This window comes from Oryctolagus cuniculus, chromosome 11 (genome assembly GCF_051225735.1).
Source record: "Oryctolagus cuniculus isolate XC-2025 breed Fujian yellow rabbit chromosome 11, ASM5122573v1, whole genome shotgun sequence".
Classification (NCBI taxonomy): domain Eukaryota; kingdom Metazoa; phylum Chordata; class Mammalia; order Lagomorpha; family Leporidae; genus Oryctolagus; species Oryctolagus cuniculus.
The window spans coordinates 99,409,374-99,431,225 of record NC_142877.1 but is presented as its reverse complement, the minus strand read 5'-3'; the positions used below and the strand labels follow the sequence as shown (position 1 = coordinate 99,431,225).

Here is a 21,852-nt window from a genome sequence, read left to right as displayed (position 1 = left end):
TGTGTATATAGATAGGCAGATAGACATACAGAAATGAAAAGATACCTCTGGATCAAGCTGTTTCAACCTTAGCACTTTTGACAGTTGTTCTGAACAATTCTTTGTTATGGGGGCTGTCTGGTGCACTGTAGGGTGCTCTCAGGCTCCCTAGCTTCTACCCTCTGGATGCCAGTAGCACTCTGCTAGGCTGTGACAACAAAAAAATGTCTCCAGACATTGACAAAATGCTCCAGGGTAAGAACTGCTAGTCTAGATAACAGGGTAACAGATAACATTTATTTTCTTCCATGTGCACTTCAGTAATTTCCACAAATTCTAAAATTAATACATGTTACATTCGTAATGGGGAGAATATTACTGTAAAAAATAAACTCACTAATAATAGAAGGAATGATTCATATTTCATGAGACTGAGCTGCAATAAAGGAAGGAAAACATGTGTTACAGGAGCTTAGAATATCGGCTGTGATCTTTTTTCTATCAGAAATTACTTAGTAACTGCTTAACAGGAAAAAAAAATACACAACGGAAAAAATCCACAGAAATCTCTTCTACCTGTGTCAGGAACATGCGAGCAGTAACAGCAGAGAGAGGTGGATAAACCAAAATTGGTTTCGTTGTCTCCCCAATAGCATCACCGACAAGCTTCCCATTAGAAGAATAAGCAGCAACTGCAAATATGTATTTTTCATTTGTTTCCAAACCTTTCACTTCAAAAATGCTTCTACCATCAGCTGGTATCTAGTAGCAAAGAACATATTTCAAGATATACATGGGAAATTCAAATAATGTGACTTTTACAACATAATTAAGTAAACGTTATAGTAAAAACTAAAAACCTTTTTCTTTATTGGATTTCATTTATGACTAAAACTGAAATTAGGGAAGATGCACTGAAATAATGATTTCATAAGAAAAGAAAGTCTCTTAATTTTCATTAATGAGATTTTGGCAAGATTTTCTGACACTTAATTCAACATACCGCTTCTCCAGAGTTTGGGAGATGGTTATTGTTTAGCCTCACTTTTCCATAGCTTCCTTCTGCTTTGCAACCCAAAATGCAGTACCAGGAGACCTGCCAAGGAGAGACATAAGCCTATCACCTGAAGTCTGTTTAAAGACATTCAATTTCTTTCATCTCAGTGCAGCAAAAGGAAACATTTTCTAAAGAAAAATGTAACTATCCATTTTAAACAAAAATCTAAGTTTAAAAATATACTTAGTATCAGAAAAGTAAAGACAAATAAAGGGCTAATTTACCTCCGACTATCAGAATGAAAATATGATTCATTATGAGTTATTTCAACAACCATTACTTGAGCAGTTCCTACGTGCGAAGTGTTGTTAGCAACCTGACATACACTTTCCAATATTCACATCATGTCTACAGAGATGTGACTGCTATTGTTATGGGAAATGGAGATGCAGAGATGCTAAATAGCTTTGTCCAAAACAGTAGTTGACTCAAAACTCCAATCCAGGAGTTGGCAATCTTTATTACAAAAAACCAACACTGAAATTATTTTCATATTTTATATGACCAAAGAAGCAAGATGCTAATTGTAGAATCTAAAATAAAATGCCAAGATACATGTGAAAAAGCCTGGAGGAAGATACCTCTAAACAAGAAGAGTTGTAGGATTGGGTGGTAAAATGTTAAGATGATAGGTAATATTTTTCTCCAGTTTATAAATTTTCTCAAACATGATAATACTTTGATAAATTTCAAATACAGGCATAACGCAAACACAAAATGCAAATGTAACTAGACTTAGATTTGATTACGTAGTGAGGCAATGGTCCTTCTGCCAAGATGCCAAAATAATGGAGAAACGTTATTGGAATGGAGCATTCTCACTGTTCTCACTGTAGGGAAAAGGAGGGGGGGGAGTTAATATCTTAAAGAGTAGTGTTATGAATGAGCCACACTGTGGGGTTCTGGGGATCATCACTATGGTATTCCCTTTTTCCCAGAGGTAACCCCTAAACTACAAGGGAATCTGCAGAGGAGAAAAGTGGTTGTCTTTAAGAAGCAATTGCCTCTTGGCCGGCGCCGCGGCTCACTAGGCTAATCCTCCGCCTAGCGGCGCCGGCACACCGGGTTCTAGTCCCGGTCGGGGCGCTGGATTCTGTCCCGGTTGCCCCTCTTCCAGGCCAGCCCTCTGCTGTGGCCAGGGAGTGCAGTGGAGGATGGCCCAGGTGCTTGGGCCCTGCACCCCATGGGAGACCAGGAAAAGCACCTGGCTCCTGGCTCCTGCCATTGGATCAGCGCGGTGCGCCGGCCGCGGCGGCCATTGGAGGGTGAACCAACGGCAAAGGAAGACCTTTCTCTCTGTCTCTCTCTCTCACTGTCCACTCTGCCTGTCAAAAAAAAAAAAAAAAAAAAAAAAGAAGCAATTTCCTCTTAACAGCTTCTGCCTGCTGTTACTTCCTCCAGGTCAACAGAAAAATCCTAATGTTTGGGGCCAGCACTGTGCCATAGCGGGTAGAGCCACTGCCTGCAGTGCTGGTATCCCATGTGGGCACTGGTTCAAGCCCTGACTGCTCCACTTCCAATCCAGCTCTCTGCTATGGCCTAGGAAAGCAGGGACAGATGGCCCAAGCGCTTGGGCCCCTGTACCCATGTGGGAGACCTTTCTTTCTCTCTCTCTTTCTCTCTCTCTCTCCCCCTTTTTCTCTCTTTCTGCCTCCGCCTCTCTGTAACTCCAGCCTTCAAATAAATAAATAAATCTTTTAAAAAAATCCTAACGTACACGAGAGGTTCTCTACTCTGTGCCAGAATCACTTTTTCAAAACATAATTTGCACAGAAACAACCATTTTCTTAAATTGCAGATCTGCAAGCCTGCCTAACTTCAACGAATCAGAATTTCTGGGGCAAGTGTCTGAACCTTTGTATTTCCAAAAAAAATGTCCCAGATGCTTGTGATATGCACACTTGATTAAAGAGCACTAGTCAAAGGACAGAGAGAACACTGAAAGATCCCAGAAGCTAGAGGCCAGAGGGAAAAATCAGATGAATCTCACAAAAAGAAAAAAAAAAAAAACTAAAAATTAACTTCCCTTGATATCCCATGCAAAAGAAATACCATTTTTCATAGGGGGCAGAAGGGAAGGAAAGATGGTGTTATATGATTTAGATCATTAGCGCTGTAAATTCTACTATAGAAACCAGAATTTAGATTATAAAACTGTGCCTAACAGCATTTCTACAAGCAGACTCTTTATTTTTATTTTGTTCCACAGATGGAAACATATTAATTTGTATAACTCTGAAGCAACGTTTAATTAGAACCTATGTAGGAGTTTAAGCATCAGGAATAGATCATCATTAACTTTAGAAGTAACAATTTATAGATAATGTTCATAATATCAGCGTTTTAAACTATAAAAACAGATTTTCATGAAATGAATGCCTTAAGAAGAGATTTTGGTAAAACAAAAGATGGCTGAAGCCTCAAACCAGTAAACTTCTTTAAGCTTATGGCACCATCTAGTGCTGATGACTAGGTAACAGTAGGCAATAATTTCCTGGAACAACTTCATGCAATGAGTTAATTGACAAGTCCTAAAACTACAAGTCAAATATGAGGCTTTCGTGTCTTCTTCTTTCCAAGCCTAATTGAATAAAATAAATTAGTCACTAAATTGGAACATATTATTAAAATCATTTTTGTTTAAACGTCAAAATATTTGAATGAAAACAAAAACTCTTAGTAATATCATCCATTCTTATTCTGTATTAATTTTCCCAGAATCAGCAAAGCCCTATAATTTAACAGATTCAAAAAATCAATGTTCAACTTTGAAACTGCTAGCAACAGCAGTAGTCATTTTACTATAGTATAGTTTGGTATAAGATAAATGTTTACTTCTATTTCCCCCCACTATACAGCATTGTAAAAGTGGTATTACTGGGGGCCGGCGCTGTGGCACAGCGGGTTAAATCCCCAGCCTATAGCGCCGGTATCCCATATGGCCACCGGTTCAAATCCCAGCTACTCCTCTTCTGATCCAGCTCTCTGCTATGGCCTGGGAAAGCAGTAGAAGATGGCCCAAGTTCTTGGGCCCCTGCATCCACACGAGAGACCCAGAAGAAGCTCCTGGCTTCAGATCAGCTCAGCTCTGACCACTGCAGTCATTTGAGAAGTGAAACAACAGAATAGAAGACCTCCCCCTCTCTCTCTCTCTCTCTCTCTCTCTCTCGCTCCACTGCTCTCTGTAACTCTTTCAAATAAATAAAATAATTTTTTTAAAAAGTGGTATTACTTCTCATTGATATCCAACTGTCATCAACCTAAAACTCTTTGATTAATGAAACTATGTTTCGTTCACGTACATCTAGATTTCAATTATCTCACACAGAGCTTGAAAGATTATAGATTAACAGCTGGGTGGGATTTATTTTTTTTTAAATCGTCAAATAAAATAATCAGTCTGTAACTTCATGAATGGCTTTTTTTTAATCATCAATTGTCTTTAAATAAATCTTACTACATATGTTTACTATGAAGGGTAGAAAAATCTAAGAATAGTTTTTTCCACAAAGTACATTTTCCATTAATTTTTGAAACTGTCTCATAAAAGTTAGTCAATGTTAATCCATCTTTCCCACCTCTTCCTCCCCCATACTCTCCCTAGACTCTGGGGACCACCATGCTACTCTCAACTTCTATGAAATCAACATTTTTAGATTCCACATGTAAGTGATATTATGTGGTACTTGTCTTTCTGTGCCTTGCTTATTTCACTTAAAATTATGACCTCCAGTTCCATCTATACTGTTGCAAATGACAAGATTTCATCTTTTTTTAATGACTGTCTCATTGTGTATATGCATCACATTTTATTTATCTGCTCATTTGTTGATAGATGCTTAAGTTGTTTTCATTTCTTGGCTACTATAAATAATACTGCAATGCACATGGGAGTGCAGTTAGGTGTCTCTTCAACAGACCAGTTTCCTTTAGATAAATACCCAGTCAGGGGGTCACTGGGTCACATGGCAGTTCTGCTTTTCATTTTTTGAAGACCCTCCACCCTGGTTTCCACCATGGCTATACTAATTTACATTCCCACCATGTAGGGAAGAAAAACCATTTCTCCATCTCCTCACTGGCACTTGTTATCTTTTGTCGTTAATAGCATATCTAATTGGAGTAAAGTGATATTTCATTGTGGTTTTGATTTGCATTTCTCTAATGATTAGTGATGTCGAGCACTTTTTTATGTACCTGTTGGCCACTTGTATGTCTTCCTTTGAAAAAGTCTGTTAGATCTACTGCCCATTTTTAATTGGATTATTTGTAAAACTTTATTTTTTATACAACATCAAAGAGCATGTTGCTGATAATCCAGAAAAGCAAAATGTAATATTTGAAATATAAATTAAGGGAATCTAAAGCCTTGTTAAGAAACAAACTGTTTTCTCTCTCTCTCTCTCTCTCTCTCTCTCTCTGCCTCTCTTCTCTCTGTGTAACTCTGACTTTCAAATAAATAAATCTTAAAAAAAAAAAAAGAGGCAGGCCAGTGCTGTGGTGCAGCGGGTTAACCACCTGGCCTGAAGCACTGGCTTCCCATATGGGCACTAGTTCGGACCCAGTTGCTCCACTTCCGATCCAGCTCTCTGCTTTGTCCTGGGAAAGCAGCAGAGGATGGCCCAAGTCCTTGGGCCCCTGCCCCCACGTGGGAGACCTGGAAGAAGCTCCTGGCTCCTGGCTTTGGACTGGCACAGCTCTGGCCGTTGCAGCCAATTGGGGAGTGAACCAGCAGATGGAAGACCTCTCTCTCTCTGCCTCTTCTCTCTGTGTAACTCTGACTTTCAAATAAATAAATAAATCTTTAAAGAAAAAGAAAAGAAGAAAAAAACTAACTGTAAAGTTTCAGTCACATTTAGGACCACTTCTAAGGCATTAGTTATGGGAGAAAAATTCATCCTTTAATAAATGCATAGAGTGATGATTTATAATATGGTTGGAACTACTATTTGTTTTCATTAAATGAATCCCTATTACTTGGAAGACGTTTAGACAGAACCTCCAAATTTTCACTCTGCTGCCTCACGTCCACTGCTAGCTCCGAGAATAAATTTTCCCCTTTTCAAATGTCTGACTTCACTTCAATGTGACCTCCCTCTCAAAGCTCTAGGAGATTGGCAAATGACTATGTCATAGTGACACAAACACAAATGCTTCTCCATGTTTTCTCCTTACCATAAATCTGGATATAGAATAGCTATCCAAAGCATGCCACCAATAGAATAAAGGGGAAATATCATGATAACTAAGCACAGATGAGATATTAGAATATGATTCCAGGGTTCTGTACTTATAAATAAGATTATTTGGCTCCTGAAAGCAATGAAAGTGTAAATCATTAAAGCCCCCAGAGGACTTCTGTCACTGCATGAGACAGAAACCATAGCAGACATCATACCTTAACATCAGAAATAAATGGAGCAGGTTTGAGTGTCACAGAACAATGAGTTCGGGATAGCAGGATAGGTGGAGGAGGAACTCTGCTTTTCTTTCTTTTTGAACTTTTCAAATAGTCTTGATATGAATATAGGGCATTTTGTTCTGCTTCAATCTTCTCAATTAAAGAATAGGCTTCCTATAATGAAGTGTGAAAATAGAAAAATACATTTCAAGAGCTTGAACTTCATTTATATTTGCAGAATTCTGTGAAGTTAGACAACATTGTCTTTCTATGTGCAGTTATTTAAGCCTCAGAGGTACATACATACTCATATACACTTCAATCATTGAGTGATTCTGCAGAATTCTCAAATGGCTACTAATAAAGGGTAAGCATGACCACTGATGGTGCCATATTTACATGTCTGAAATGTTTACATAATTACTATCACACATTAATATGAGACTTTTTGTTTTAAATCAAATCCTTTGAATATCTGCCATCATGTTGCTTTGTCCTTAAAAAGTTCACACTGATGAACTGTACAGCCTGAGATGTGACTCTTGAGAAATGATGCTATTGGTGTATGTGGCCTATGAAATGAATGTTACTAAGAGTTTTTACTAACAGCAAGATGAAATAAATAGACAAAACACTTATTCCGCAAACATTAAGGAAAGGTAATCACCTTTTTTAATAGTTAAACAGAGAGACAACACATGAAACAAAGAAGAAAAATAAAAATCAGATCTAAGTAATGTTTCAAAACTTAGGTGAAATATTTTGGGAATAATATGCAAGTTTCCTAGCAATACTTAACACATAGGAGCTGCTCAATGAGTTGTAGTCAAAATAATGAATAATGAATAAATAATATGCTAGTCTTGATGGTCCAAGGTAAACCAGCTCTATTGTCTTTACAATTCTATTTGAACTTTGAAAAATTTTAACATTCGTTATTGATTTTTTAAAATACTCAATATATTAGGAAAGCTCTTTCTTTAGTGTCATTAAAAATATTAATTTTAGTTAATAGCCAAAATATTTCAAATAGGTCCAAAATACCACTCTTAGTGTGAAAAAGTAAAGCACTAAAGAATCATCAGTAAAGGAGGGGATTAGGAGCAGCTGTTAAGTCATCCCAGAATGCCCACATTGCATATCAGAGTGCCCAGAGTTCAAGTCCCAGCTCTAGTACAATCCAGCTTCCTGCAATGCACACACTGGGAGGTAGCAGGCATCTGCCCAAGTAGTTAGGTCATTGCCACCCATGTGGGAGACAGGATTGAGTTCTAGGCTTCTGGCTTCAGCCTTTCCCAGCCCTGGCATTTGAAAAGTGAACCAGGAGATAGGCGAAATCTCTCTCCTCTCCCTCTGCCCCCACTCAATCCTCTATGAGTTTGTGTATACTGGGGGGGGGGGGGGTGGTCAGGAGGATATCTATCTTTCAAACACATAAATATTTTCTAAAAAAAGAATTATCAATGAAATCAGGAGACAGAACTTCACTATCCCATTTTATTCTGGGAGTTCTACTCAAAACAAATACAAGAGAAGAAACCCTAGAAATGAGAAGACAACATATCTGTCTACCACATTTCAAAGGAATTTTGCTCTGATACAAAAACCTGTACTGTTTCCCCCTCTAGCAGACATATTGAGTTTGAAGTTTCCATTTGGAAATCTTGTCTTCAAGCTCAGAAGAGAGGACAAGACTGGAGAGAGGATCTTAGTAGGTCTCAGCAAGATATTTAAAGCTGAGTGAATAAGCCGGTTCCCTGAAGCCATGTAAATTACAACATTACAGTGTCATAGATTGTTTTCCCTAAAATAATGAAGTGTGGCTTAAATTGAGATTAGAATTCACTTTGCATTTTTATTTGTTATTGGAGACGGTTGACACAAGGTCTAGAATCATTAGTCGTGATTAGAATGTGTCCATGATGATAAATCATTTTTTAATTCCACTTTGTTCTGCACCAGGAGACCCTGGAAAATATTTCTGTATTTGCAAGTCAAAAAGCTTTGCCACCTGTAAGAGCAGTTGTTCCTTCCCATGGGAAGGGATATCTTATATGGTAGCCATGTTTCCAGAGCCTACACACCAAGGGCCTTAGGGACTTTAACCCAAAACTCAATTTATATGCACACGGGAGGTATTCAGTCTATCTGCTGAATTACTAAAAGACCAAGGAGATAGAATGGCATCTGTTCTCTTCTAGCATCTCCAATTTTTCAACCTTTCAATCAAACTGAGAGAACTAAAAAAAGTAGAAAATGGATGGAAACAAAGGTCAGGGCCAGATGTTGAGGAACCTGTGTCATAAAAGACATTCAGAGACCCGGGGCACACACGGTGCTAGTCAGGCCAAGAGGACACAACCAGCCTGGGGCTGGGCAAAGGTTTATTCACCCATCCACACTCTACCATGGACAAGAGGGCAGTGTTGACTCCATGAGAGGACAAACGTACATGCCAGGAGGGTGTCCTTGAAGGGCAAGAGGTGACAGCTTTGATGAAGAGACCGGAGCTAGAAAAAGGTAAGTGGATTTCACAGATAACTGCAGGAAAACTTTGAGGGAAGAAATTCCTCATTGAACAGAAGAGAGATGAAAGCTATTACATTTTGACATTATATATTAATATGCCTTCATTTGCATCACAGACTGTGAAGACCAAGGTATTTCAGGTTACAGAAGAACATGCAAAATCAGTCTAAGCAAAAATTATACAACGCAGGTGAAGAAGACCAATGCTGTGAAAATGCGGAGGTATTTCCTTCCTCTGGATAATATCTGGAGCCTGTAAAGTACACCACCAGCACTGATATTCACATAGAGTATGTTTGTCCCCATCTCAGTTGACTAGCTAACTGCCCTGGGCTTCAAACATCCAGTCCCAAAATTTCCCATGTAGTTCCAGGTAAATGAGCCAGTTGAACACTAGCATCTTCCAACTTGACTCTAGCCTCCTTCTGAACAACCATGAACCCAACTGGAATCAAAACTTTCCTGCTCTCTGTCACAGCCTACCACACATTTCTCAAAGTGGCTGCTCATCAGTATATTCTATGGAGTTTATTTTAAAGTAAGATGGTTTGTTCCGACACTAAAACAAAAAATCTCTCATGGTGGAACAAGAGCTTCTGTGTTATTAACAAATGCCAAGGTGAATTCTAAGTATGGCAAGAACTGGGATCTGCTGATTTAGATGATTAAATCTTTCCCTTTCTCAGCCTCTACTGGCTTCAGCATGCAGTCTTTTTAGCCCTTCCATGGCCATCCCATGCTTGCTAGGTAAAGTGCAAGCTTCTCCACAGACCTCTTCATTCTGACCATGGCCATATTTTCTAGTCTTCTCCTCATTTCCACTCTTTCCCATGCTTACCTTTCTGTCTAACCTAATCTCTGAAACCATAAGAGAAAACTCATTCATTCACTTATAATGCTTTGCTTTTTCATGCCTCTGAGCCTCTGCCCATGCAATTTCCTCCTCCTCAAGGATCATATTTCCTCCTCTCTGCTTTAAGACCCACTCAAATATCATCTCTTCTGATAGCTTCTAAGATAGGCCCATGTACATAGATACTCTATTCTCTACATTTCAGCAGGGATGACCCCATTTGTCACCTGTGTCTATCACTGCCCATACCTTGGAAACAATGAATGTGTTGGTAGCAAGGACAGTCCTTTATTTAGCTCCTTAGGTTCAGTCAACATGTTTTAAATGAAAGCCATACTAAGTTGTAACAAAGGAGAATGGTTTTTATCATAATGCGTTTTAAGGTAATATGTTTAAAATGTCCTGATGGGGTCCTGGTCATTTTTGACTGTAGACTCCTAACTCACATCCCATGTCCCATTTGAAAGAGATTAACAAAAGCATTAAAGACTTAAGTGAAAGGTAACAGAAGAAAAGTCTAAAGTAAAGTCCTTGATTTAGGTAAGTCAGATAGATAACAGAACTCAAGACAAACTTTATTGCTAGATAGAAAGTAGAATCCTAACTTAGTGAGCCACTCAATTATTCATTGAGTTGCTGATAAGATTTAATTTATGAGAAAGTGGTTGGGGATTTATTTGAGGGGTTTTCTCAACTAGAAGAGGAAATGACATTGGAAAAGAAATCCCAAAACATCAAGAAGGAAAAATTCTCATGAAACAAGTCTACCCAATTGTGAGAAAGTGTTCTCAATATGCACTTGATATTGTAACAGCAATGCTCTAGAATATTAAAGCATTGAGATGCAAAATCAGAGGTCAAAAGAAATGTTTTTTCATGAAATGTCAGATAATGAAGAATAACTTCATCCTCACATTTTTCACCATCTAGCACAGTGCCTGTCAAATAAGGGCTCACCACTTTGAAAGAAGAAGCGAGCCTTTACACATCACAGGGAAAGGGCCAGCCAAGAGACCTCTCTGCAACGGGATTTTTAAACCAGCTCATAAGGGAAGTAGGTTCTGAGTGTCCTTGTAGTGGTAATTTGGGCTGCAATATGCCACAAAAAATAGTATTGAAGTTCAAAATATTTTTGTCTAAATATTAATTTCTCTGAAATTGTGCATTGTTGATGAGGATGGATTGATGGTAAGTACACTTGACTTAACACTAATGGAGAAATGTAATGCAATCTCTTGAGGGCACGATTAAGACTTATATAAATACTATCACCAGACCAAAATAATAAAGTGCCATATTGACTATTTATCTAGGAGATCTCCCTGAGGAATAGTCTGGGTTCTGAACATTATGATGTACATTGCAGAAGATGACAAAAAGTAGATAAATTCATATCTCAGAAACGGGAAGGAATATTGCTGAGAATCAAATATATAATTTATAAGACAAATCTAAAAGAAAACATAGAACAATATGTGTAGTCTGATAAATAAAAAATCTAAAGCACTAAAAAATAATATAAACAGAATATTTCAGAGTGCTTAAAGTGAAAGATACAGCAAGAAGATTATTTTTACAATGGCTAACATTTATTGACTGCTTGCTTTGTACCAAACTCTAAGTGTTGAATCCTCCCAAGAACACTCATTTTATAAACAAAGAAGTTAAATCTTAAGAGAGCATTAATAATTTTAGGTCATACAGCTAATTAGTGACAGAACCAGTATGTAATCCCAGGCCCTGAACTCCTAACCACCATGCTATCTTGCCCTCATACAACTCTAAGTTAAAAGAAGTGTCGAAAATCACTCTGGGTGAAATTTCCCAAGAAATATCCTTAAAATACTTCAAAGAGGGCCAAGCATCTGATGTAACAGATAAGATGTCACTTGATACGACAACATCTCATATCAGAGTATTCTGGTTCAAGACCTGGCTCCAGCTCCTGACTTTAGCTTCTTACTAATGTTAACACTAGAAGGTAGCGGTGTTAGTTCAAGTTATTGGAATCCTGCCACCCATGTGTAAGACCTGCAATGAGCTCTTGGCTCCCGGCTTAGATCTGGCACAGCCCTTGCTACTACTGGCATTTGGGGAGTTAACCAGCAGATGGGAGTGTGCTTTCTCTCTCTTTCTCATTATCTATCTCTCTCAAATTAAAAAAAAAAAAAGCAGGCCGGCGCCGCGGCTCACTAGGCTAATCCTCCGCCTAGCAGCGCCAGCACACCGGGTTCTAGTCCCGGTCGGGGCGCCGGATTCTGTCCCAGTTGCCCCTCTTCCAGGCCAGCCCTCTGCTGTGGCCAGGGAGTGCAGTGGAGGATGGCCCAGGTGCTTGGGCCCTGCACCCCATGGGAGACCAGGAAAAGCACCTGGCTCCTGGCTCCTGCCATCGGATCAGCGCGGTGCGCCGGCCGCAGCGCGCCGGCCGCGGCGGCCATTGGAGGGTGAACCAACGGCAAAAAGGAAGACCTTTCTCTCTGTCTCTCTCTCTCACTGTCCACTCTGCCTGTCAAAAAAATAAAAAAAATTTAAAAAAATAAAAAAAAAGCAATCAAAATAATCATCTGCTATCCAAAATGTTCTTTTGCTTAGAGTTGAGGCACTATTAAGTTCACCTCAACTACAGATTTGTTTAAAATCCAACGAATAATATTAGGATAAAACTAGATGCAGCAATTGAGTTTTTTTTTGCAACAGAAACAATTGGAAAACCAGGATTGGATCAAATAAGCCACAGAGAGGATATTCTAAAGAAGACATCTATAACTCTGATTGGGACATGAGCATTGGAATGAATGAATTGCCAAATTTCTTGTCCTTAAAGAATACAAGTAAACTTCTCTTCCTTGGCAATCATTCCGCAATGGAATGTATAATACTAATGTTTTAGGTTTTTTATCTCATACTAAAGATTCCGATTTTAAGCAGGAAGAGATCAATTGACCCCGCTAGCTCACTGGTCTTCATCTTGAGAAACAGTCCCATCCGATTACATCTAGTGGGGAAGAAGAAATTCTTTAAAAGTTACTGTGAAGAGGAGGAAATGAATGCTGTACAGAAACAAGGGCATACAGTGCTGCCTTGAAACCCCTAGCACTTGGACTGGGAAGAATTTCTGCCTCTTCTTCAATGAGAAAACTCATCTGCAAATGATCATTCAGCTGATGTAGTCTTAATTGAACTGAGAGCAACAATGTAAGCCCACCACGATTGCTATGTTGAGTCCAAAGCAAAAGATCAAGGACATCCAGAATTGATTCCAGGTGGGATCCTTTAAAGTAAGCCTACAGAATGGTAACGTAAAAAGGCAAAATGGGCCTCTCCAAGCCAAATAACCAGCACAGGAAAATGGGAAAAATAAACCTCCATAGACAAGAAAAAAGCCAATCATATGACTTGGAAAGCTAACAGGTTATTATCAAAGGTTTTTTCCCCTCATTCAGGACGGGCTGGTATACTTTTAATTGATCTGGAATAAAACAGATGCTTGATGAGATTATCCAGATCCACAAGGTCAGGAAACTTTTGAAAAAGTAACACAGCATATGAATTTTTTAAGAGTTCTAAAGAGATTCAGGCTTTTTGTGAGTTAGGTGACATATCAATGACTGATTTGGGGATACTTTTATTACAAAATCATGATAATGTAAAACATTCTGTATTACACCCCACTAGAAAATGATTACCAAGGGAAAGAAGTTTATTTGTCTTCTTTCGAAGAAAGTTTGGTAATTCTTTGAGCCATAACATCGTTGTTTAGAAGAGTACCCTGAGGAATGATCATTAAACTTTCACACATAGATTAAAACTACCACTGAGGAGCAGCAGTGGCTGTGGACGATTTGGGGACATCTAAATAAATATTCAGCATGTTTGTAGTTGGTGCAAATCTTTGTGGAGGGCCCCTCATAAAAAGTAGAGCCTCAAAATGCATCTCATGAGTCTATCCAAATAGGATGCTGTACTCACAATCCTTAAGTTAAAATGGTTTTACTTAAGCAGAAGGGAAAGCCACACACTAGAAACCTGAAATTTCCCACATGTTCAGTATGTTCCTCATCTTGATAGAGAAGTAAGAATGCACACACAAGAGGTTTTCAAAAAGTTGATGGAAAAACGTGCTATGAAATATGCCTATTATGAAAAAGCTGTGCAGGGATTTCAAAATTTTTTGCACCAAAGTAAACTTACCTTTTGAATTCTATTTGTTTCCAAAAACTTTTTTAAAAATATTTACTTGATTTATTTGAAAGAGTTACAGAGAAAGGGAGAGAGAGAGAGAGAGAGAGAGAGAGAGAGAGAGAGAGAGAGAGAGAGTCTTCCATCCACTGGTTCACTCAACAAATGGCCACAATGACCAGAGCTGAGATGATCTGAAGCCAGGAGCCAAAAGCCTTCTCCAGATCTCCCACATGGGTGCAGCGGGCCAAGGACTTGGGCCATCTGCTGCTGCTTTTCCAGGAGCATTAGCAGGGAGCTGTATTGGAGGTGGAGCCCACATAGGATGCTGGCACTGCAGGTCGGGGCTTTAACCCTCTTCACCATAGCGCTGGCTCCAAAAACTTATTGATGGTAGCATAAAAACAAGATTGAGTCATAATAAAACAAGAGAGCAATCCAGAGGTCTTCCTTCCTGGCTTTGAGGCCACAGATTAATCCTTAGAGCAACAGTTCTAAAAGATAAGGATTATTTCATATAGAAATGGGACCAAAGCACCAACGCCCTCCAAGCACCAGCTAGTAGAAATGATCACAGAACTGTCTCTTGGGAAAAGAGATTTGCATGCACCCTACAAGTCTTTCAGCAAAGATCAGACCCACTTAGCCTTGTCAACTCAGATTACCCAGCACCGCCATCAAACATCCTCAATTCAATTGCTGGAAATTCAAATTTAACCAGGCGCGGGGTGGTGGCGGGGCGGGGTGGGGGAGGGGGGTGTCTTCCCTAATACTGCCAGGACAGACTTCCCCACCTTGAACATCAATAGCATCTGTCCATCCAAAATTATTAGCCTGGTTTACACAAGAGACTTGTTATGAATTTGACCCTACTTTCTCTCCGGTCTCAAATATTAATTACTATTCCCCTCTCAACCCAAAGGACCCCTAAGCTCTGTACCACTGAATGACCTATAGGACAAGTTCTCCGTGACGTTTATAGTCTTAAGACCTTTGCATGGATGTTCTTGCTGCCCGGAATGCACTTTCTTTGCACTCCTCTTTCTCTGGCTATTCAGCATTCTTCCAGTTTCCAGCTTCAATCATATCCTATCTTTCAGTACTGAACTTCACAGGCTCTTTCCTGGATGTCTCCTTTCACATGCCCTCCTGTGGAGGTAGGTGTGCCCCTGCTGCATTCTTCTAGCACTCTTGCAAAAGTCTCTCTGAAACTGATGCATAATTAACTATTTACTTGTGTTTGTTCTCATAGACCGAATTTGTCTATGAAGAAATCCAGGGACCACGTAGAGAGGGCAGGGACTACAAGGGGAAGATTACAGAAAGGATGCAATCGATCAATATATATTGAAAAATTAAAGGACTTTTGTTTTTGTATTCTGTACTCAGTGTACTACCAGGCACGTAACTAACTTTCAAGAAATTTTTGCTGAATGGATCATAGGCACTCAAAATTATTTGTTGGGTAGATGAATTGGTTGACTGAAATCCAGGAAGTGTTACATATTCAGATTCTTGCTTTCTGTCAGAGTGCCTGAGTTTGAGTCTCAGATCCACTTGATTCCAGCTTCCTGCTAATGCATATCCTGGGTTTCAGTAGATGATGGCTCAAATACCTAGGTCCCTGTCACCCAACTGGGAGACCCTGGATTGAAGTTCCAGCTCCTGGGTTTGACCTGCCTATCCATTATCAGCTCTTGTGGGCATTCGAGAAGTGAACCAGCAGATGTAAGATCCCTCTTTGTCTGTTTGTCTCTATATCTCTACCTTCCAAATAAAATGAAAACATCAAACAAAGAAATAAATCTTACTTTCCAACCTCAAATACCTATCCTTCTAGCTCTCTCAAATATTCATTTTCTGGTCCCTGATCAGACCTGATAAAGATGTCCAGTCTCTTGATATTTCCACAGTCACCAAGTCTTTTTTTTTTTTTTTTTTTTTTTGACAGGCAGAGTGGACAGTGAGAGAGAGAGACAGAGAGAGAAAGGTCTTCCTTTGCCGTTGGTTCACCCTCCAATGGCCGCCGCTGCAGCCGGCGCACCGCGCTGATCCGATGGCAGGAGCCAGGAGCCAGGTGCTTTTCCTGGTCTCCCATGGGGTGCAGGGCCCAAGCACCTGGGCCATCCTCCACTGCACTCCCTGGCCATAGCAGAGAGCTGGCCTGGAAGAGGGGCAACCGGGACAGAATCCGGCGCCCCGACCAGGACTAGAACCCAGTGTGCCGGCGCCGCAAGGTGGAGGATTAGCCTATTGAGCCACGGCGCCGGCCCACCAAGTCTTTTAATTCCTTGATGTGTCACTTTCTTCCCTACCCAGTCTTCACTCTGTTTTTAATAGCATGAATTGTTAAATTTTATTTTTTAAAATGATTTATTTTATTTGAAAGGCAAGAGACAGGGAGAGAGAAACATACACACACACAGAGAGAGAGAGAGAGAGAGAGAGAGAGAGACTGACTCTCCATGCTTTAGTTCACTCCACAAATGCCCTGAAATAGTCAAAGCTGGGCCAGGACAAGCCAAAAGCCAGGAACTCCATCTAGGTCTCCCACATGGGTGGCAGGGACCAAAGTACTTGGGCTATCATCTGCTGTCTCCCAGGCATATAAGTTGGAAGCTGTTTTAGAAGTGTGGAGTGGCCAGAACCAAAACCACGACTCCAATATGTGATCCAAGCATCCCAAGCAGTGGCTTAACCCTCTGCATCACAATGCCCAACTCCCCACAGTTTCATTCAAAAAAAAAAAAAAAAAAAAAAAAACCCTGTACAAATTGCTGCTGTCACAAATATGCCATAATATCATACCACCAAGCAGATGGGATCCAACCTCAACTAAAATTCCAGATTCCTGACCAGTCTTCTTACTTGTATTCAGCTCTCTCATCCTCTCCTCCCCACTCTCCAAGCATCTTCACCCTGTCCTCAATCTAACCATCCACCCCTACTCTCTATGGTTGCCAAGTAGCCTTGCCTCCAATTCCATCAAATTTTTAAGGTAAAAAGGCATCAACACAACTCCCTGCCCCCACACCACCTTACTCCACATGTGTCATTCTCCTTCCCTTGTGTTCCAAAGTATGAGGTATCTCCCCTGCAGGCTATCCTGCATAGAAAATGATTCTCTATACCTGTGCCTTCAATTTCTTCCTCTTCCACCTTCTCTTCTATAGGATCACACACTGTATATTAACCTTTCTCTATCCATCTATTTATCTATCTAATATCTTTAATTTCTCTCTTTGTTCTTGCTCTTCATTGAAGCATATTAATAGGCTAAATTTTATCTCTGGATACTCTTCTAACTCTGCATCTTAACCTGTTGCTTTTACCTACTTTTGTCCTTCTCTTATCAACCAAGCTATTTGAAACATTATTCTCCATGTCTTCTTGTGCCATTTACTCTGCCATTCAATGCAATCAAACTTTTGTAGGTCACACATAGGCAAAAATAAAGACCTCATAATCTGAAACATGATTGCCACCAGAATTTAAACTCTAAAAATCAACTTATGATGAGTCACCAAGAAGACAGAACAATTTCTGGGTCAGAGAGAGACCTGATTTAAAGATACAAGAGCATTGGTCCACGAATAGTAGTATCCATCTGAGAGGCAAATTTTAAAGCCAATGGGCTTTAAGCATTTTAATACCATAATAAGGAATGCCCTGGGCTGCCGCAGCGTCACTCCAATTCTATAATTTCCCTATTTTGACTCCTTAACTTGGTTTCTTGTGTAGGTTGCCCCTACAGAGAGAGAACTTGTCATTTCAGGAGAGTTTAAGACTGGAGAAAATGGTGGGCATTTGGTAGAGTAGCTACACTGCAACTTGAGAGCCTACATTCAAATCAGAGCGCTTGGGATCAAGTCTCAGCTCTGCTCCAAGTTCCAGCTTCCTGCTGGTGCACACCAAGGGATGCAGCAGGTAATGATTCAAGTACTAGTTCCCTGACACCCACAAGTAAGACCCGAACTGAGTTTCCAATTCCTTCTCTCTCTCTCTCTCTCTCCATCTCTCTATATATGTACCTCTATCTATCTCTATCTCTCCATCTCTCTATATATGTATCTTTCTCTCTCCTGCCCTCCCTCTCTTACACCCTCCCTCTTTCCCACCAACTCAAATAAAATAAATTTTAAAAATTTTAGAAAACACCAGAGGTACAGATTAGTTCCCCTGCTCAGAATACTTCAAAAAGTTCATGGAACTTTTAATTAAAAGTTTATTTTTGTGCAAAAAAATGTTTTATATCCTGGCATGATTTTTCATAACCACATTTTCCATGAACTTTTTAAAGTTGCCTTGTATGGTAAAACTAAAAGAAAGTTCACAATAATCACTCATTTTAACAGAAGTTATATGTCAGTAATAAAAGAAAAAATAAAATTCTGCTACCATCAAAAAGTTCCAGGAACATGTAGAAGTTGTATCTTTCTCAAATATTAAAAGAGCTTTCTGCATCAAGTAAATCGCTTTGGATATTTTATTCTTCTTTATTTTATTCATTATGCTTAATTCTGCAAAAGCAAGCAAATATTTTACCAAAGGGAAAGATGAAAACTCTTTCAAATGTTTTGGAACTATAGGCTATCTCAATTTTGATTACCTGTAAAACAATCAGTGCTTCCAGGTTGTTTGAACTTTTCCAGACTTTTTGTAGAAACACATTTGCTAACAGTTGGAGTCTGAAAAACTGAAGAAAAATAACAACTGTTACAGTAATTAAGTTTGTGTCTAAAAGAGATTTTTTTTTAAAGATTTTGTTTATTTATTTGACAGGTAGAGCAACAGAAAGTGAGAGAGAGAGACAGAGAGAAAGGTCTTCCTTCCGTTTGTTCACTCCCCAAATGGCCGCATGGCTGGAGCTGTGCCAGTCCGAAGCCAGGACCCAGGTGCTTCTTCCCGGTCTCCCATGCAGGTGCAGGTGCTTGGGCCCCATCTTCTACTGATTTCCCAGGCCATAGCAGAGAGCCGGACTGGAAGAGGAGCAACCAGGACTAGAACCCGGCGCTCATATGGGATGCTGGTGCCGCAGGAGGAGGATTAACCTAGTGCGCCCGGCGCCGGCCCCTACAACAGATTTTTTTTTTTTTAAGATTTACTTATTTATTTGAAAAATAGAATGACAGAGAGAGAGATCCCCAATCCGCTGCTTCACTCCCCAATGGCCTCAACAGCCAGATCTGTACCAGACTGGAGCCAGGAACTCTAGCTTTGTCTCCCACATGAGTGGCAGAGGCCAAAATACTTGAATCATCATCTACTATCTTAGCAGGCGCATCAGCAAGGAAGTAGATCAAAGACAAGCAGCAGGGACTCAAACCAACACTCCAATATGGGATTTCAGCCTCACAAACAAGAGGCCCAACCCACTGTACCACAATGGTGGCCCCAAGAAATAATCTCTCAACATTAAAGAGTAACTCTCCATTTATAAAATTATTGCTTCTTCTATCCTATACTATTTTTATCATTAATATAAAATCAAAGCAATATACTATATGCAGTATTGTTATCAAATCCTTGCTTATTTACAGCAGTGTACTTCAAAACATGAGAATTTCCAAATTGTAACAATAATTGATTTTTTTTAAAGATTTATTCATTTACTTGAAAAGCAGAGCTACAGCGAGGCAGAGTCAGAGATAGAAGTCCTCCTTTCATTGGTTCATTCCCCAAATGGCCACAACAGCTGGACCTGGGCCAATCCGAAGCCAGAAACCAGGAGCTTTTTCCAGGTCTTCCATGTGGGTGCAGAGACCCTAGGACCTGGGCCATCTTGTACTGCTTTCCCAGGACATAGCAGGGAGCTGGATCAAAAGTAGAACAGCTGGGACTTGCACCGGCACCCATATGGGATGCCGGCACTGCAGGTGGCAGCCTCACCTGCCATACCACAGTACCAGCCCCAATAATAATTGATTTTATATTTCACCTTCAATAAAGTAATCTTGAAAGCTGATAAAATCCAACCTGCTTTTTGCTCACTTTACTTTTTAATAAAGTACAACTTGCAAGTCCAAATACCAATCAGCTGTGAAAACTCTGCCTTCAGCCCTTGCTAGAGAAACTGCTTCATTCATGGTCCCTGCAAAAGCTCTGAGTACAACATTAGGATCTCACTCCCTTGTAGCTCTGGCTGATAAAATCAGAGCCTCTCTCAAGATGTTCAACTAAAACAACCAAAAAAAATTTATGTATAAGAGTGAAATTGACATTTTGAGATTTGATGATTGTTTACAGCCTTTGTCTCTACTGTTGAGGAACAGCGTTTTATCCTTCTTACTATTTGTTGAACTCTTTACTTACTGTAGGATTAATCTTATGAGTATAAAGCAAACAAAAATTAAGAGAGAGGGGCACCAATGCTGTGACATAGGAGGTTAAGCATCCGCTTCCAGCACCAACATCACATATGGGTACCAGTTCAAATCCTAGCTGCTCCACTTTCGATCCAGCTCTCTGCTGATGGTCTGGGAAAGCAGTAGAAGATGGTCCAAGTACTTGGCCCCCTGCATCCATGTAGGAGACCCAGAAGAAGCTCTTGGCTCCTGGCTCCTGGCTTTGAATCAGCCAGCTCTAGTCATTGCAGCCATTTAGGGAGTGAACCACCAGATGGAAGACCTCCCTCTCTCTGTCTGTAACTTCGCCTCTTAAGTAAATAGATAAATCTTTTTAAAATTAAGACAGAGAATAAGACAGGAAGTAGGAGAAATGGTGGGAGCATGAGCAGGAGGAAGGGTAGAGTGGGAAGTACCACCATGTTCCTGAATCTTTATATATGAAATACTTGAAATTCATTTACCTTAAAAAATATTTTAAAAGTTCTTTCATAAGAATGTCAAAACAGTATTAGGTCTGGCAACAGCATACTAAAGAGAAGAGAGACCAGAGGAACAAAGTGATCATTTGTGCTAGGGTGGCAGTTCAATAAAACAGAGGAAAAAAATTAAGGAGACCCAGAGATATTGCAAAAGAATAATAACTAATTCCATTTAAATTTGAACTCATTTCTATCATCAATATCTTTAAGTGATCTCTGAAAAAAAAATCTGAAACTCATTTGCCCTTCAAAGACTTATGGATGGTAACTGAGAATGAACTATTTAGTAACTATGAGTAAATAAGGCCCTAGTCTTCTAAAGAAGATAATACAGCTACTGAGACTCATGGACTAGATTCTTAACAGAAAACTGACAGAAGAATTGGAGTCATGGCCTGAAATACATTTTTGAACTAGAACTTTTCAACTCAAAGAATTGTCAATGTTGTTTTTCAAAGTAACATCACTTATATATTAGGAAAACTTCATCAAGTTTTCAATTTATATAAGATTCAGAAATATTTCTATTTTTTCTTCCCTAAATAGCCAGTAGAGAAACAGTTCTGAAACTATGTAAGCATTTAAAGTAAAATGAAAAAGGATGAGCAACGTAAAAGATACAGAAAAAAGGAAAGTTTTATGGAAACAGAATATAAATACAAATAAATTGTCCTAAGAATATATCCAACTGGAAATAAAAGCAATAAAAAGGATTAATTTAAGTAAATTTGAACAAAGTTCTCTGATGTGTGATATTGTCTCAAGACAAAATGAACAGCAAAGCAATCGTTAATTTATTTAGCAGATGTATTGTTAATAGTATAGGGTTAATAATTCTATGGTACTTATGATAAAGCAAATGTGATGTTGGGAAATAGAGTGCTCAATATTGTAGAAGGAAGACAAAGGAAACAGAGAAGGTGAGGAAGAATCCTTCAGTATTGGACTCCAAATTGGAGATACCAGAAAGAACATTACATGATATCATATAAATTAAATAAATAAATAAAATAATTTAGTTATATATG

At 39.4% G+C, this 21,852-nt stretch overlaps 1 protein-coding gene across 7 annotated transcripts in view; it reads right to left on the bottom strand.

Moving 5' to 3' along the window:
* Nucleotides 1-21,852, bottom strand: part of CFAP54 (cilia and flagella associated protein 54) — a 372,444-nt gene that overhangs the window by 279,101 nt on the left and 71,491 nt on the right. For 6 of the 7 annotated variants that reach the window (XR_016216950.1, XR_016216951.1, XM_008256922.5 and 3 more), the window contains exons 18-22: nucleotides 18,608-18,694; nucleotides 18,397-18,518; nucleotides 6,435-6,611; nucleotides 983-1,075; nucleotides 556-741 (exon numbers count right to left, since the gene is read on the bottom strand). Coding sequence is in view for 5 of the 7 variants with exons in the window: in XM_008256922.5 (XP_008255144.5) it covers nucleotides 556-741; nucleotides 983-1,075; nucleotides 6,435-6,611; nucleotides 18,397-18,518; nucleotides 18,608-18,694 (665 nt within the window). In the remaining 2 variants the exon portion in view is untranslated. The remainder of the gene's footprint in view (nucleotides 1-555; nucleotides 742-982; nucleotides 1,076-6,434; nucleotides 6,612-18,396; nucleotides 18,519-18,607; nucleotides 18,695-21,852) is intronic. The other variant, XM_089308817.1, reaches the window with a different exon arrangement.